General features: G+C 34.7%; 1 protein-coding gene across 2 annotated transcripts in view; it reads left to right on the top strand.

Annotated features, from left to right (window-relative positions):
- Positions 1 to 18830, top strand: part of RASA3 (RAS p21 protein activator 3) — a 286768-nt gene that overhangs the window by 248657 nt on the left and 19281 nt on the right. The window contains exons 15-20 of one of the 2 annotated variants that reach the window (XM_051984259.1): positions 1088 to 1194; positions 3342 to 3419; positions 5217 to 5294; positions 6649 to 6722; positions 12527 to 12633; positions 14776 to 14858. In XM_051984259.1, the coding sequence (XP_051840219.1) occupies positions 1088 to 1194; positions 3342 to 3419; positions 5217 to 5294; positions 6649 to 6722; positions 12527 to 12633; positions 14776 to 14858 (527 nt within the window). Of the gene's footprint in view, positions 1 to 1087; positions 1195 to 3341; positions 3420 to 5216; positions 5295 to 6648; positions 6723 to 12526; positions 12646 to 14775; positions 14859 to 18830 lie in introns of both variants that reach the window. The other variant, XM_051984258.1, reaches the window with a different exon arrangement.

Below are 18830 nucleotides of genomic sequence, written 5' to 3'. Positions count from 1 at the left end.
GCATTGTGTTTGCATTGTACATCTTTCCATTGAAGTAGATCTCTATAGGTCACTACCTTTCCAAAGACAGTGAAATGGGCATTCTGGAAATGTGTATTGTTTCACCCTTTTGTAACAGCCAGAGTGAAAAGGGGAAGGAAGGAGGGGAGAAAGATATCTTACTGGTCCAATTACAATGCTTGGAAAACTGATTTGTCTTAGTCTTGCCATACTGTACAGTATTAAATAGGTCATCTTTCATCTTCCTCTACTCAGGTTTCTCCTTTAGTCCAAGAGAGGGGATTATTTATTTCTAAAAGCAGGGACAATGTACATATCAGCTGTAATTACTTTGATCACACTGGGTTACTTTGTGGGGCACTTTGGAAACATACCTGAAAAGTCCTAGATTGTTAGAAACAGTCTCATGAAAGTGCTTCCATTAGGAAAGAGATCTCCAGCCTCATCAAAAAAGATCTTCCTTTTGCAAGTAAGGCCATCTCTCAAATTCCATTCTATCTTATAGTCCACAAAATCATGTTTGGTGTGGGTAGCCAGCACCACAGTCCATGTTATAAGTGGGCCTATGGATTTGTCCACATGAACACCATAAATAAATTGCCCAAGCAACAGAACTTTTTTAGTGCCAGGTCAAATTGCTTCAGTTGACCTAAAAATTGATAGCTTTGGAAATCCTTGATCTTTCCTACCTTCCGTTCCATTTCTACCCATCCTTTCCACAGTGAAAAATTAGGTTTATTAAGTGAAATGGACTTACTGTATCCAAAGAGAAGCCTTCCAGGGCTGTTGAAAAGATAATTTGCCTTACATGTTCTAGGAAACCAAATTCTAGCTTCCAAGGGCAAGTGGTTATTTCTCCTCCTAAATGGCTTTGTAGTAGTTATGCATTAGTGGCACACTTCTTGCATTCCTGATGCTGCATCCAAAAGATGATGCTTTCTCTGAAGAGAACTTCTGATTTTAAGATCATGATTAAGTCAGAGCCACTCACCATATCCAAACTGTATCTGGTCCACTAAGTAACAAAGTTCCTTCAATTCCTGTTATCTTCTAGAGTCTAGGATGAAATGACTTTTCTTGGTTACAGGTGACCTGGATGTGAGATATACTGCTGTGAGCAGCTTTATTTTCCTGAGATTCTTTGCTCCTGCCATCCTTTCACCAAATCTTTTTCAGCTCACCCCTCATCATACGGTATGTTTATTGGGGGGGGGGGATTTTTTTCTCCCTTCCTTGTCATGTCAGACCTTTTCTGTAACACAGATGAGGTTGAGCTCCCTGCTAAGTTTTCTGTGTCCTATGTTAGCAGGTAAAAGATTGAAATGTAAAAATGATCTTTTGCAGGAGTCAAGGATCAGCCTATTAAGAATGAATTATGAATATAGCAAATACCTGCTATTTAATGCCTGACAAAAGATAAATTGCACCGTGGAACTTATTTGCCCTTTGATTTAAGCTTTCACCAAGGTCGGATGGTGGTATACTTTGGCAGTGATTAATGACAGATTTAAAAGTTCTTGGTGGCTTAGCAGCATGACATAGAAATGAGAAACTGGAGTTTACTCCCTGTCACCACGGGGATTTTTCCAAGGGAGAAATTTTTATTTTCCCCACTAGCAACTTAGCCATTTATTTAATAAGTTACATTCTGGCAAGGAAAAAAAAAGAGAAAGATGTCTTCCCTGTCCTTATGGAACATGCTGTTACATACAAAACTCCTTTCACATTAAACTGACAAAGCCATTTGAAAAACCAAAATAACAGACCATCATTTGGAGAGATAAGTAGGTGCTTGCTTGGCACCCAGTTGGATCCTGTAACCTGGAAGAAGCCCTTTATATATATTTCCTTTGGAAAATAATGAATATCCTACCCACACGAGTGTCAGAATTGATTTACAATATTCTGGTGCTAAATATAGCACCATGAATGTTTCATTTATATTATTTATATATTTTTTCCCATGTTCTGACTTATGATTCAGTTTTCCAGAAGGGAAGACCTCTCTACCAAGGAAGATCTGTAATTATTTATACAACTTAAATTTCATAAGATAGTTGTCTAGATGAATGAATTAAGCTGAATCAGCCAGTATGTATAGGGTGGGGCCTTGAATCTAGAATTTCTTGACTCTTCAGCTAGCTTTGTTTCCAATCCACCAGGATGCCTTGCTTGTATCCACACAAGATATACATTATATGTTTGGGTATTTGTGTGTGTATTTATAAACTATGTGTTTCTGTACTGTTTAAATATTTAATCATGTGATTTCTCAACTCAGTTTATATAAATTTTGACAAGATTCTCTTCTCTAAGGTTAGTTTTAACTGCAGTTATCCCCTCTACATCACAACTTTCCCTATCATGGTTTTGATATATCATGGGTTGACATAAGAAATTAAATGGGAATTTTGGGAGAGTTTTGAGTAAGTCACAGGCAATATTCTAAGGCGGGTAGAAGACACAGAAAAAGTTTTAAAACTTAGAAATGTATAAAATATGTGTATAATATCAACATATTTGATCTTTTAATACCATAATAATTTAGACTTCTTCTCTGGTTTGAAGGGACAACCAAAAATTTTTATTTGGATTTTCCAGAGTACAGGGGCACCACAACCCTAATCTCTGAGTATGGAAGGGATAAATATAGTTATTGTTGTTATGGTGGGAGTAGTTGTTGTTCAGTTGTTGAGTTGTGTATAACTCTTCATGACCCCATGGACTATAGCACACCCTTCTATATTCTACTATGTCAGGCTAGGTTCATGTTTATTCTTTCCATATCATTATCCATCCTCTGATACCCGCTTTTCTTTTGGTCTTCAATCTTTCCCAGCATCAGTCTTTTTCAATGAGTCCTGTCTTTATGAAGCCAAAGTATTTACATTTCAGCTTCAGTATTTGACCTTTCAGTGAATAGCTTGAAGTAATTAATTTAAGCATTGTTTGATTTGGTCAAGTATTTAAGTATTGACTGATTTGATCTCCTTGCTGTTCAAGAGATTCTGTGGAGCTCAACTTTCCTTATAGTTCAACTTTCAAAGGTATACATTATTATTGGAAAAACCTTTGTCAGCAAGATGACGTCTCTGCTTTTTAGTATGCTTTCCAGATTTGCCATAGCTTTTCTTCCAAGGAGCAAGCCTCTTAATTTCATGGCTACAATCACCATCTGTGGTGATCTTGACTCCAAGAATATAAAATCTGACAAACTACTTCCATTTTTCCTTCCACTATTTGCCAGAAAGTAATGGAACTGTACTGTTGCCATGAATACTATACACTTTGTATTAAATTTGGATCAAAGTATAATGTTTCTGTTTTCTTACCTTTGATAGGACCCACAGACTTCTAGAACCTTAACACTTATCTCCAAGACTATACAGACGCTGGGAAGTTTATCTAAATCTAAATCTGTAAGTCTCATCCTTTATCCCCCTACTTTGTTAGAAGTACTTTGCTTTTTAAAAATAAAACAATCAATTGACGTTTAACTACTTTGTTAATGTAATGAGCACCAATTACTTCTTTCTAGTTTGTATTTGTAAATTTGGAATATAGCCAGACCTCACTGATTTTCTAGCTTTCTTTGTTCCTCATGGCAGAGGGAAAAAAATAGGCAGAATTTAAAACTTATTGCTACATTTATTTCAACTTTATTTCTACTAGAACTGTCCCTAGATGTCAGGTCTATTGGAGAGAATACCTTGGTCTAGGCTCTGGGAAATGCCTTGTTGCTCGGCTAGGGCAAGGAGGAAGGAAGAAGGAGAAGAGATAATTTTACATAAAATGTTCAACCAGTATACATTTAATAGGCCCATTAACCCACACTGACATCAAGGAAAGGAGAGTAGTATTTTCTGCCCCTTTTATGCATGCCTTTGAAATGGTTATTCTTTTTTTTGAACTCTTCTGTAAAACTTCCCTTAAAATTCATTTTAATCTAGATTTACCTATATTTTAAAAAAAAACATTGTGTGCACATGTGGATAGGATTTTATTCTGAGGGAGGTGAGGAAGCAAAATGCTACTTGCTTCTTTATTATTTTGCCCTAGGCCTTCATTGTCAGTCTCATACCAGAAATAGCTATAAGACTGATGGTATTTGGGGACATCCATTCTTAATTTTCAAATAGGAACAACAATTTTAAAAAATTGGGAAACAATGTATAGAGATAGACTTTATTAAGAATAACCAGAGGCTGAAAGTGGGTGGATGGCATCTCAGTCTACTCTATCCTCACTTTTCCAAAAAAGCATGAGTCAAATCCTTGTTATATCTAGTTTAACAAACAACTTTTGTATCAGGTTTATTTCTGAATGTTAATAGACTCCATTTGCTCTATTATTATTTGGAGGGGGCATTTTATACAATGGTTGGGCTCTAAATGAAACTAAGCTTATTAAATCACAAGGCTTAACTAGTTATCATTTAATGGCAAGTCCTTTTTGTACTTTTCAGTAAAAGTGAGATAGAAAACAGGGCTTTTTTGAGGGGTAGTTTTTTTTTTAAGCAAATGGCCTTAAAAGCAATGACTTGTTACCTTCTCCACTTACTCTTCCCTAAATTTTATTGATTTAGAAAAAGATCTAAAGAGAAGGGTTCTATGCCTGAATCTAAGACCTGCATAGGATTTCATATAGTTTCTTATTTTAAAAATAATGTATCTTTTTTTAAATTATATTAAATGAGAGCTCTAGAAGTATTTATTTTTGAAACCAGCACTTTTAATTATTGTAGTTTTTAGTAGTTTTTAGGTAGTAGAGGAATATTTCCAATTTTAAAACCTTATTATGAAAATCCATAATTTAAAAATTAATTAACGGATTTTTTACAATTAAAGCTTTACTAAAGGATTCATCATAGGATTCCTCCAAATATTTAATTCTTCCAGAACTGTTAAAAATAGGTTTAAATTTATACAAATGTTGATGAATATACAAATGTTTACAATTATATGATTATTAAATACAAATTTATACAATATCTAATTCTACCACTAAAATTCTCACATAATGACAGTTAACTATTTACTCATTGATTTTTAAAAGTGAGATATAGAATATCTCCTTTTCTCTTCTCTTTTAAAAAAAATTTCTAAATTGCCATAATATTCAGTTGAATATTGTTGGAGTCTTCCAATTATTCAGATTTGGGTGGGGGGGAGGTGACTCAAGACTCATTATACTATAGTTAAAATCTTTTGTTACAGGCCAGTTTTAAAGAGTCTTACATGGCTACATTCTATGATTTCTTCAATGAGCAGAAATATGCTGATGCAGTAAAAAATGTAAGTAATAAAAATAATCATTCATTGGTTGTCTAGTCATTTGTACATTTTAAATGCACACACACACACACACACACACACACACGGACGAAGGAGAAATGTAAATGCAAAATTGCAAGAATCTTTGTCCTTATTTTAATTAGAGGGTACAACATGCATAAGGGAGTGGTAATTATAACAGAAGTTTTAGTTGAGAGAGTCATAGTAATTGTGACTAAAACCATAGGACACTGGATTCTCATGCTCTTTCCAAGAGAGATGTTAATATCAATTTGACAAAAACAAGAAGTAGAAAGAGTGGAGAGCTGGAACAAGGAATAGTTTTTCCCCCTCTTCCCCCATATACACATGAAATGCTTACAAAAATTCATTATGTGCTTGATCATAGATAAATTCCAGGCATATTTAGGAAAATGAGAATTTTATATGCTTTATTTTAAGATCTTGATAAAAAAATAAAACTGGAATTAAATGATTTTAGAACAAAAGACAATATAATAAAATATAAAATTCTAGAATTAAATAATGATTATATGCTCAAAAGATGAAAGCCTACAATAAAACTTTTTAAAATAACAGATTTTAAAATTCTTTTAAGTTCAGCTTTTGATTAAAAACAATTTCAAATATTTCTCTTTCCCCTTCTAAAAACAAACACAAACCTAATTGTGAGTTGTGGCTCAACTACAACGATAAGTATGCTTATCCTTACAGTCAAAATCCCAGGGGAAATTAAAGGTTTAGGAAGCTTGTTTTAAGGAATTGGGAAAGTCACTGAAGAAGAAAAATTTTTAACAAGCAAAATATTTTGATTCCAGGGGTTCAGGAAGACCCCAGCTCTCCAAAAGTAATTCATAGAACACTTATAGGATTAAATTCCCTAGTTATCTTAATTGCTCAATTAGATAGATATCTTAAATCAGATTAAATTAAATTGAAGATCTTAAATTCCCCAATTAGAAATTTAGCCTTTTGTCCCCCTCTTAAAATGTAGGTGCTCAAAAAAGAGCGCCTGTTTCATTTTGTTAGCAATTTATACCTTGCTGTGAATTTGGGATATTATTTCTCTTCCTTCAGAATAGATGTTCTTAGAACTAGAGGTTATTATCTTTTAAATACTGCACTATGTAATGAGAATACAAAGAGAGGCAAAAACAGGATTTCAAATAACTATGTATATACAAGATATGTACAGTAAAAATGAGAGGTGTTATCAGAGAGAAAGCAAAAAGGTTTCTCATCTCTCCTTTTGGATGATTTTTTATTAATTATTATAAATATTCTAAACCGATGTCTTTCTTCTTCCTGCCTGCCTGCCTGCCTTGCCTTCCATCTGGACGTTTTTCCTCTTAAGTTCTTAGATCTGATTTCATCCTCTGGAAGACGAGACCACAAGAGTATAGAGCAACCTATATTACTTAAAGAAGGGTAAGATTATGTTTATTACAAAGTGGAAATTCTGAGATGTGGACGGGGGGAAAGAAATCTGAGTCACTTGCCTTTGTCCTTTTGGTTTTTCCTAATATTATTTTACTTGATTTCTACTTTTGATTTTTCCTTTAAAAAAAAAAACTGTTTTCCTTGTGTGCCTAGAAATGACAGCTATCCAATTTGCCTGGCCACAGTTATGCAAAATTAATTAATAAACCATGAAAAGCCCAAAGCCAGGATTCTGGTGTGGAGGTTGTCCAAGATATTGCACAAGCCAAGGGAAAATCTGGAACCACAAAACAATGATTTATAGAGATCATTGTTTTAAACCTTTAACCAAATCCAAGTAGGAAAATCAACTGTCAGTTGATGGAATTCATTGCTAACAGTAATAATTTAAATCTGTATATAATTCCCAAACCTATTTTGTCCAACAGGTCATTTTAAGAACTACCAAAGAACTCAAAACTATCAATAACCTCTCTATAATCCTATGTTCCCTGTTACTATAGAAGTTTTCTTTTACACTCAATCCACATCTTTTATACTCAGATAAAAGCTCATACCTGCCTTCCACATGAAAAGAAATGTGATGTCAGTCATTCTTAACAGTGGTTGGTAGTAGTGATGTGGTATATAGGAGTTCATGAATATTTTTTTAAATATTCTGATAAAAATTCTGATAACTGTATTTAAGATAATTAATTTTCTTTATAATCTTATGTATTTTACTTTATTTTAGGCATTTAAAAACATTACTCTGAGAAAGAGTCCATAAGGTTCATCAAACTGCCAGAGAGGTACAAGATACAAAAAAATATATATTTAGAGATAAAAGGGGGCTAAGAGATCATTTAGTTTGATCCATTCGCTTTCTAAATGACAAACCTGAGTTCTAACTTGCTCCAAAACTAAGTAGTAGTCAGATTCCAAACCAAATGTTAAATGCCATTCCTATTATTTAAGTCTTGTTAAGCATATATTTTTATAGAATAATAGATTCTGAGACCTGGAAGGGGCCTTAAAGGCCATCTAGTTTCACCCTCTACCCAGCACAAAACTGCCTCCTGCAGTATTCCTGACAAGAAAGCATAAAATCTTCATTTGACCAATTAAGCCAGGGTTTCTGCATCCCAGACTTATGAAACAATTAAAAAAAACCACCAAAATGTATCTCTGCTAAATTGTATCTTTTTATCATCAGCAATTTAGTTATAAGGTATGACACATATGTAGATATATATTTTAACATACATAGAAATATAACATGTTTTTATTTTTATATAGTTTAATATAAAATATATATATGTAATGCTTTGGCCACCATTATTTTAAAGTACAATAACTCATGATGATCAATTCCCAACATGTGGAAGGATTTCATTATGTGTTAATGTAGTGTGTATTCAGAGTAATTAAATCATATGATCCTAGGTTTAGAGCACTTGTAAAGTGATGGAGTTGAACTAGATGATATCCAAGTTTTATTTTGCTTTAAACCTAGAAATTGCTTTAACTATACCATATTTCTCTATCTCCTTCCAAAAAGGTCTCATTAAAATTTATGTCAAAGACCATATTGAAATTCTGATGCTGATGTCTATAATCTTTTTCAGTCTTTCTATCTAGAAACTTTATCGGGAAAGGAAATGAGGTTAGTTGCTTGGTGATTTCAAGGACATGATAGGGCATTGTTGGGACCTTTGTTCCCCCTTTCCATAAAAGCCAAATTGGGAAATTCCACATCTATGAATGTGCTTTTGGAGTTGGCTTCCATGTCCCAGAATTTTTTCCTAAGGAACTGCAGGATCTTTCTCATCCCCACATCAGGTTTTCAGAATGAGTAAATAACAATGGCCTCCTTGGAGCCCACAATCTGGCTTCCAGTCTGAATTGCATTGTTGTACTCAACAGGGGATATTCTTCAGTGATATTAGTCATACAGAGACATCACTAATTAACTTGAACGTGGAGCTATATAGGTCATTTTCAAGACCAATCTTTTATCTAGAGTCTATTTAATATTAATAGGTGCTGACAATATCTCCTTAAAAATTACTTAAATGTGGTTTTGGCTTAATAGATAAGAGACTAGACTACATATACATAGATACAAAACCAACTTGAACTTCAACTTTGTTTTAGGCTGTGTGACTTAGAAAATTTATGTCTTTAAAAACTTGAATTGACTCAAACTAGAAGTTATGCACATAGACAAATACAGAGTCATCCTAATATATTAAATTTGAGCCTACACAAATTTCTAGGAAGTTGCTCAAATGACTGATGATTAAAGCAACTAGAACAATGTCTTGAGACCTAGTGTATGCTCAATAAATATTTATTGGATGAATAATGAACAATGAAGCTTACAGTCAGGGATGACAGCACTATGAGCTTTCATTTCCAATCAATGATCTGCCTTGCTTTATGTACTATATGCATGCAAACTGAGGTTTATGGATGTACTTGACTCTCACTACACAATAAGAATGATGACTGGTAAAAATTCAGAGAAATGGAGGAAGGCTTGTATAAAATGATATATACAATGACTATAGCAATATAAAAAAAGAGAGATAATAAAAAAGGAAGCCAAACTCTTGTCAAGTACAACAGGCAACGTTAGTAACTTACTATCAAAGTTAACACAACGCATACTATCCGAGTTAACATCCATACATCCTTCCTTTCTTTTTACAATTGGTAAACTGCACAAGTAAAAAATGCCATGTCAGGCACAGTCACACCATGAGGAAACTTTATTTAGCAGTCTTTGGGAGCATATTTTAAGCAAAGCTGCCACATATCTATCATTATTTGAGGCATAATAATATTCCATGGCATTCGAATACCATAGTATGATTAGCCATTATTCAATAATTGGGCTTTTTTGGTACTAGGGAAGGCATGTATGTTAAGAAACCCTACAGTGAATATTATTGTTGGAGGGGGTCCTCATATTAGAAGATCCTCCAGTAAGGCAATCCCTCTGTTTACCTTGAGAAATACCTTCATCTGCAAAATGGGATTATTGGACCCAATGATCTCTTAGGATTCTTTTCAGAACATTCTATGACTCTGGATATTCAGATTTGGGACTTACTTAAATTAAGGTATATTTGCAATAATTCTTCCCTACTAGAGCTCATATCTCCAGTATGAGTCAACATTTTTTGTATTCTTTAAAAAATAAATTTTTATGTATATTTCATTTTATATACCAGCACCATCCCCAATCCTATTTTTCCTAATTAATTTTTCTAAGGCTTTCTTCCATTTTGCTTGTGCCTGATTGTTTTTCTGCCTTTTCTCATTTGGCCCATTGGCTGCTATGGTAAAGGATTCTTAACCTAGCAATAAAAACAGTTGATAGTAATAGTTCATGCAGGTAAGATGTAAGGAGACACTTGGCAAGTCGCTTTAACTTGTGGTGGTCTGTCACGTGTCAGGTGCCATAAGAGCTGCCACAGATGTTTTTGTCTGGACTTGGGAAAGGAAATTGTGGTTCTCTTGACATACTTGAGATGCCATTAGCAAACTCCTTGGGCTAAACCTGTAATATGTCTCACAGGTAGAAGAAATTATGCTGTTTCCCTTTGCTTCTGGTATTTTCCAAGTAACACAATGTCTTCCTTTTGCTGCTTTTTTTTTTGAAACTAAACACTTCCTGAAGAGTGGAATGCTAAAGTTTGGGCAGGGACAAGGAAGGCCTGCAGCCCTCCTTGGATATTTGATGGGCAAATGCCAGAAAAATTCTGGTGTAGTTTTAACCCCATTACTGCCTATCTTCTTCAGTTCTGCAACTAGGAAAGATTCTGGCTGAGATTTACTTCATTGTTACCTTGTCAAGCTGTGATATATGAAAAGAGAAGCAGTTTTTATGAATTCCACCACTTCTTCACTTTCTGTTTTGTGTCCCAAGCTTCGTGATTGGTAGAATTCTCCATATTTTTATAGAAAAAAAAGTGGGAGGGAGAAGAAAGGAGAAAGGGAAGAAGGAAAGGAAGGAAAAAAAAAAACAACCTGCCCTATCAACTACAGCCCACCCCTTTATTTTTGGTTTTCCATAAAGAATTCACTTATACTCTACCTCTTTCAGGACTCAGGATGAGATTTGTAAATATTTCTACCAGGCTTTATGGGGAGCCAGTTTTAACTCTCTCTTCCCCCTTCAATTAATGACACAGTGTAGGAACAAAAAAAAAAAACTGATGTCTAAATAATACTTTAAAGTTCACAAACTTCTTTAAATGTTTTATCTTTTTGAATTCTGGTGAGGTAGGTGTTATTGTATACATTTTACAGATCAGGAAACTGAAGCTGTCCTCTTTGTCCAGGGTCACACAGCTACTAAGTATGTGAGACTGAATTTGAATTTGGGTATTCCTGATTCCAAAACCAGCACTCAACCACTGTACTTTCTAACTTCCATAGTTACAAAAGTCTTTATCATTGTCATAAAATTGTGCCACAACATGTCTATGATTTGGGTAGATGGGTAAAGTTGTGGAGAGAAGTGGGTAGAGAAAGAAGTATAATGGAGGGGAAAAGACCTTAAAAATCCCATTCTTCCAGATCCATATTTTGTTAGGGTAGCTATGATCTATTTGAAGAGAACAAGTTCCCAGATCATTTTAAGAAAGCTAGATGGGTAGCTCAGTGAATAGAAGCACTGAATGTGAGCTCAGTGAATAGAAGCACTGAATGCCAGATCAGAAATGTGACTTTAAATCTTCCCTCAAACACTTATTTGCTTTGTGATCTAGACTGATCATTTATTCTTTGTCATACTTCCATTTTCTCATCTCTAAAATGGAGATAATAACATTATCTCCTAGGATTGTTAGAGAATATAATGAGGTAATAATTATAAAACATAAATGATAGGTATTATTATTGCCATAATCATATAACTAAAGTTATCTTCTTGAGAAGGGCTCCCATCCTAATAGGAAATGGGATAATTAGATGATGGGGCCACAAAATGGCACCAGAATTGAACACATAGCAATTCTGTGAAAGGATCAACTCCTTTTTTTGCCTAGAATGCCATTTCTGCTAACCCAACGTTTTCTTTTTTCCTTTAACTAAGTCTAAGTTGTTAAAAAGGTTTGGGATGATTCAGCCTTGCTTTGATTTCATTGACAAAATAGAAGCAAAGGGAAAGAGTGGAAATTCTCCTTCTTTTGTTACTGAAATTCCTTTTGTATCTGGTCCTTTCCTGACTTAATGGGGAAAAGGCCTCGTTGTGCTTTCTATTCACATGAAGAGGATAAACAATATAGTATTATAAATCTTATGGCTTATCTTTCTACTCATAATCTTTGAACATCATACCCAGTTGATTTAAGTGCATTAAATATTGCTTTCTTCTTAATATACTTCTTCCACTGCTGAGGGCATGTTTCTAATGCAGTTTTTCTACTGATGTTTTTCACTATCATACCAGAATTTGATAGATTTACTGTTGAAGATGGAAAGAAAGGAATCTGAGGAGGGTGGATAGGATCAGGATTTGGAGTTAAAAGTTTTTAGTAAAACTCCACCATTAACTTTTACACTACATGCCCAAGTTTTTCAAATGTAATCATTTAAACATTTTAATGGTAAGCTTAAAATAAAGTTGATTAAAATCAAAAGCAGCTTGAAGATTCACATATAGGTATTGGCTAATTATTCTTGCTATGAATACTTAGACTTTTATATTTTGTCACAGCAGGAAAAGTGATTGGTATGTGTCTAAAATGTGTTTGCTTGAAAAAAACCTGAATGTCACTAGCCTGTCCAATTTATAATAGGTTTATGATCAAGAGAGCACAAGGAAGAAAACGCTTCGGGATGAAGAACTTTAAGAAGAGATGGTTCCGTCTTACAAATCATGAATTTACTTATCAGAAAAGCAAAGGTAACAAGAAAGGTTCGCTTTTCAATTGTTTTCTGACTTTTCAAATATTTTCAAAAGCATTAAGTGCAGTGCTTATAAGAAAAATGAGAACTCAGAGGTCATGGGCAATTAGAATGGATTTTTTTTCTTTCTGAAGAGAGAATCCAACAATGCTATCCCTACCTCCCCCAAAATACTAGATTGAATGAGAAAAAGGATATAAGAACTTCTCACTTGAGAGTGAACCTGAATTACCCATAAAATCAACAGAATGAGAATTAAGTAGCCACTTTTTATCCTGTTTCTTTGCTTATGTTTCTTGACAATTAGGTAAAATCAATATCATTTTTTTCAATTGGTAAGACAATTAACAAGCATTTAAAAAATAAGCATTTATTAAATAGGCATTTAATATTATGTGGCATTGCTGTGGGAGGTGCTAGGGATACAACAACAATAATAATAATAATAATAACTAACATTATATGGTACTTACTATGTGCCAGGCACTATGCTAAGTGTTTTTACAATCATTACCTTATTTGGTCCTCACAGCTTTGGAGAGGGGGAACAGGTGCTGTTATTATTTTCATTTTATAAACAAGAAAACTGAGGCAGGCAAAATTTGAGTGCCTTGTCCAGGAAGACACAGCTATTAACTGTCTAAGGTTGCATTTGGACTCAGGTTTTCATGACTGCAGGCCTAGAACTCTATCTACTGTGCCATCTCACTGTCCCAGGACAGAAATGAAAATGCCCTTGCCCTCAGGAAGCTTACAATCTATTAGTATACATTGAATAATTCACTGACATGGGATATTAATGAAAACTAGACTAGGATTATTATACATTTTCTCGCACTCTCTTCTTTAAAAATTGATAATAATAAATAAAACTGGTGCTCACATTCTTTCTAAAGGTAACCATAGTTATTTATCTTCTTTCCTCTGCATTCCAAAGGTCAGAGGTCTTGTTTGCCATAATTCTTTTTTGAACTTTTTTGAAACTTTTTCTCCCTTTGTTCCTCTCTAGGATTCTGAGTTAAGCTCTTCTTTTGCCTGACATTTTCCAAATTTCCTCCTCTTAAAACAAGAAAAAAATGTGTAAATTCTCTCTTCTTGCTTTAGAATTTTAAAAGCTTGACACAAGTATTTAAGCCTTAGGATTATACTTTAAATAGGAAAAATAGGTATTTCAATTTTCTTTTACAAACATTCATTGTGCTTTAGATTACTTTGCAAGTGTACTATAAAAGTTCTTTTTTTACCAAAGATGTGGTATAACTGTTGTTCAGTATTTGACAGATGTCAACATCAGGTATGTATGTCTACATACTCACAACAACCTTTTTGTTCCATTGTACTAATGCAAGGTTAGATAAGAGAAAACTAATCGGGAATCTGTTAATAAGGATACAAAGAATTCCAAATACCTTGAAGACACTATACATCTTCCTTTAAGAATTTTTTTCCCAACTGTATCTAACTATTTTTCTCCTCCAAATAATTCTTCCCATCTTAGGGTAATACAAACTTTTGTAGATTTCTAAGGAAGATTGAAATTGCCAAGAAAGAGAAGGGACAGCGTGGAATACAGACTAGAGAATTGTTTGGGTTTTGGATTCAGGCTCACCTTAGGGTTCAAGGTCTGCCCATAGGCAGACACATCCTAGCTGTATGACCTTAGTGAATCACTTAACCTGTGTCCTCAAACAGCGCTCTCTCTCTCTCTCTCTCTCTCTCTCTCTCTCTCTCTTTAAGAAGAAATATTTTAAATATCTTTGGTCTATTTTTCTTAAGGAATGACTCTTTGTCTAAGTGTTCTATCAAAAATGTCATTACTAAGTTATTTAAAGAGGAAAAAAGACAAGTTTTAGAAAAACAAAGGCAGAAAGATGTACTTTCTACAGATTAGTTGCTGACCTGTTTTGGTGGACGTCCCTACACCAATGAAATCACATGCTTGGTACCCCCCCCCAAAAAAAAAAAAAACAAAAGGAAAAGAAAAAATAAAGATTGAGTTGCTTTAAAATCTTTTACAAAACAAAATGCAAGTAGCTTCTTGAGAGAAGCCAAGCCAGAAACATTCAATAAAATTAGTGGACAAAGTAAAACTCTGCCCTATTTATTCATCAGCCTTTCTATTTTTGTTGACTTCCATCAGGAGACCAGCCTCTTTATAGCATTCCTATTGAGAACATTCTGGCTGTGGAGAAATTAGAGGAAGAGTCCTTCAAAATGAAAAACGTGAGTACTGCTTTTGAGATATTTTTGTCTTTTCTTAAGTGTCTATCCTGTCTTCTTCTAGCTCCTGTTCTTTTTCCCCTACTCCCTAAAAACCTATGGACCATCCTTGTTCACTGCATTGTATTATCCTAATTATCCATATTCTTGAGGAGCTCTGGGAAAGGCTATGTTAGTCTTCAGTCCAACAACCCTCAAGAGCAGCTTAAATTTCCTCTTGGCTTGGATGACTACAATAGAGTCCATGGAAGCTTGCCCAGGAAGTGGTTTTAGAACTGAAATGGCATCGGTCCAACTGTTTCCAAGAGTGGCCCTAACTCTACACTGACTTGAAGAAATCAAGCTCTCTCAGAATATCACCTGGTGGTCACACCATAGTCCTCAGAGCTGGGAGTTGTTAAAGACACAAAGAAACAAAGGGAATATTAGACCTGGACTCTGAAATGACACATTAATATTTGCCTATGAATAAAAAAGACTGTGATATGGACAGCTCCCAGCCCTGTGAGTGACAGGATTTTTCTCAGTTATATTTAAGCTTGTTTAAAATTAGGCAATTGAAAGAAGATCATATGACTAAATGGAAAAAATCTATTTATAAATGACTCTGCAACACTTCATTTAGTTTTTATTGACTATTTAAATGTTTAAAACAACTAAGATGTTTTCCAGTCTGTAGCTAGATGTATCAGTGTCTGTGAAGTGGAATTGGATTGTTGCCCTCCCTGAGATGCCTAATAACTGGTCTATATAACTGTCACATCATGTTTTACATGCTTAGAATTCAAGCTGGTTAGTGATCTTACTTTTAAGAAGATTACCATGTAGTTAGAAGAAACTAAAAGATAAATAAGTAGTGAAAAAGCAAATTTTCTGACTCTCAGTTGCACCAGCCACTACTTAGCTACTCACAGCTTTCTTTTGAAAAAATAAAACAAGATGAGGTAGGAAGATTTGGATCTCAGTTATTCAAGGACTGATTCTCCAGTTATATTTTCCAGGTCCCATTGCCCTCCTGTTTTTTCTACCTGCTTACATATTTGGACCATTCTTCTGCTATCTAGTACTCCTCTCCATGGGAGAGTCTGGGGAAAGGGGCAGAGTTGAACCTCAGGCTGCCAAATGTTGTGTGTTAGCAGCTTTGGTAAAATATTTGCTTGTGGAAATCAGCAAGATCATTAAGCTCTACAAAGCATCCAGAAATTTGTTTTGCTTGACTATGCATGTTTGTAACCAGGGTTTTGTTAGTTCTTTCTCAGCTGAGGGAAAGGGAAAGGAGAGAGAAAGAGAGGAGGCAGATTTTTATTGATTGGGAAAAAAAGTAATAATAATAAAATGTATTCACAGGAAGATAACTAGATGCTCCAGTGGCTATTGTCCTGGATCCAAAGAAAGGGAGACTCACATTCCTAGTTCAAATCTGTCTTCAAATACTTACTAGCTGTGTGACCCTGAACAAGTCACTCAATCCTGTTTTCCTTGGTTCCATCATCTGTAAAATGAGCTGGAGAAGGAAAATAGCAAACCACTTCCGTATTTTTGCCAAGAAAACTCCAAATAGGGTCACAAAGAGTCAAACATGACTGAGATGACTGAATAGTAACATTCATAGGAGAGTGACTGTGATAAAGGTGTATCAATTGAAGGCAGCTATCATGGGAAAAAGCACATGTGGTTTTTTTTTGGGCAAAGATGCCAAAGTAGATTGTCATTTTCTTCTTCAGTGGATTAAGGCAGAGATTAAGTGACAAGTCCAGGGTCACACAGTTAAGTATCTAAGGCCAGAACTGAACTCAGGTCTTCCTTACTCTAAGCCAGTGTTCTATCCACTGAGCCATCAAGCAGTTTCTTGGCACATAGTAGGCATGTAATAATTCTGTATGGTTTAACTGATTGAAATGGTCATACATGAGCTTTTCATCTCTAAATTGATGATCTTATGAACTGGGAATGTTTATAAAAGAAATAAATAAAAGGATTTAAGGAGCACAAGATAGTTATATCAAATGAAAAGAAAATTAGACTGGTTTCGCTTGTCTCTGAACAGAGTGAAGAGCAGCAGGTAGTCTCTCTCTGCAGAGAGGAAGGTTTACCTTCAATGAAAGAAAAAATTTTCCAATAATTAGAGCTGTCCAAAGTGGAATAGGCTACCTTGGGTTATAATTTGGGGGAGGGCTCACTTGGGTTATCTAGTAAAGAGAATGATAATTACTTGAGGTTTTTGTAGAAAGAAATCTTGAGAAATGGATTGGAGTAAATGACCTCTTAAGATTCCTATCACTGGGATTCTGAGTTTAGAAGAAAGTCTTTTTCATCTGCAAGTATTATGTATCCAAAGTTTGCCTACCTTCTTTATCATAGGTGGTTAAGTGTTGATAATATGCCCAATTGTACACCTGGGCTTGTGATTTGTTTTTTTTTTTTTTTTTAAATCTTATAAAATCTCATTGGCCACGAGGCAGCCACACCCATGTATCTGTTTTCACTCTCTTGGCTTCCTGATGTCAAATCTGCTCTCTTCATAATTCCTTGGAGCAGACTCTGGGTTAAACTCCACCCTGGTATGCCCTTTGGTGGATACAGCCATGTTTGGACTTTTTACGAGAAGGAACATTGAAGGGGGAGGGAGACAGAAAAAATTTTTTTCTTCTATTTGTGTTTACTTTTGAAATTTAAAAAATATCATTTTCTTGTTTTTGCTTAAAGAGCAACTGTTGTGTCTGATATGTTGAGAATGGACATATCTTACAAACATTGGAATTGCTTGGCTTAGCTAGTGGACTCTCTGTTAACAGGTGCTAGATTTCAAACTATTCTGATTCTCATCTCAAGCTACATAACTCAAGCAAATGGGTTCTTTTGGTTGTTTTATATTCAGTAAGCCACTGGGTACAGGAAGATTGTGGACTTGCTGACTTAAATTCTAAACATACAAAACTTTATAAATCAGATTAATCTAGGACTGATATTCTTAAAACCACTTGTTTGCTTCTTCAGTCTATGAAAGCTTAAGATTTTTTTTAAGTGATTGTGAAACTGTCCAGAGAACTGTGTTAGTCCACCTTGCTACAGTGATATTTCACTAACATTAAATCAGTGCATTATATATTTTTTTATTTTTTGTTTATTATTATATATTTCTTTGATTGGATTGGTTGTCCTTTATTCTTCAAGACCAAAATGACATTACCAGAGAACTTGGCTAACAGTGATGTGATTTTGCTCCTCTTTAAGAACAAAGGATAGGGGCAGCCAGGTGCAGTGGATAAAGCACCAGCCCTGAAGTCAGGAGAACTTGAGTTAAAATCTGACTTTAGATACTTAACACTTCCTAACCGTGTGACCCTGGGCAAGTCACTTAACCCCAATTGCCTCAGCAAAAAGAAAAAAGAAAAAAAGGGAAAAAAAGAATACTACAATATGGAATATAAAAGTACACCATAGTGGATAGAAAGCTGAGCCTAAAGTCAGGAAGACTAGATTTAAGTTCAAATCTGGTCTCAGCCACTTAAGTCACTTAACCCTATTTGCCTCAGTTTTTTATTGTATATAATGAGCTGGAGAAGGAGATGGCAGCTCATTCCAGCATCTTTGCAAAGAAACCCCAAAATGTGTGACAAAGAATTGGAAATGACTGAACAGCAACAAGGAACTCAGCCGTTATAACTGGTGAACATGACAGAAGTTCAATCGATTTTAATGTAAAGTGCTGGTGGTTTATTTATATTCATATGTCTTAGATTAGTACAGCAAGGCACAAGGTATCCACAGGGCATACGTGGTAAACAGATGTTTGCATGACAGAGAATTATAAGAACAATCCATTACTGTGATAGAGAAAAAAGAGGGTGATACTGGAAGATAGAAGACCCAAGTTCTAAATCTTACTCTGCCACTGACAAGATGGTTATTCTTTGTGGGTCTGTTTCTGCACTTGGAAAAAAAGAGAGAGAGAGACTGGATTAGATCTTAAAA

Source organism: Antechinus flavipes, chromosome 3 (assembly GCF_016432865.1).
Source record: "Antechinus flavipes isolate AdamAnt ecotype Samford, QLD, Australia chromosome 3, AdamAnt_v2, whole genome shotgun sequence".
NCBI classification, from domain to species: Eukaryota; Metazoa; Chordata; class Mammalia; order Dasyuromorphia; family Dasyuridae; genus Antechinus; species Antechinus flavipes.
The sequence above is the reverse complement of the archived record's forward strand: the minus strand, read 5'-3'. Positions and strand labels throughout refer to the sequence as shown.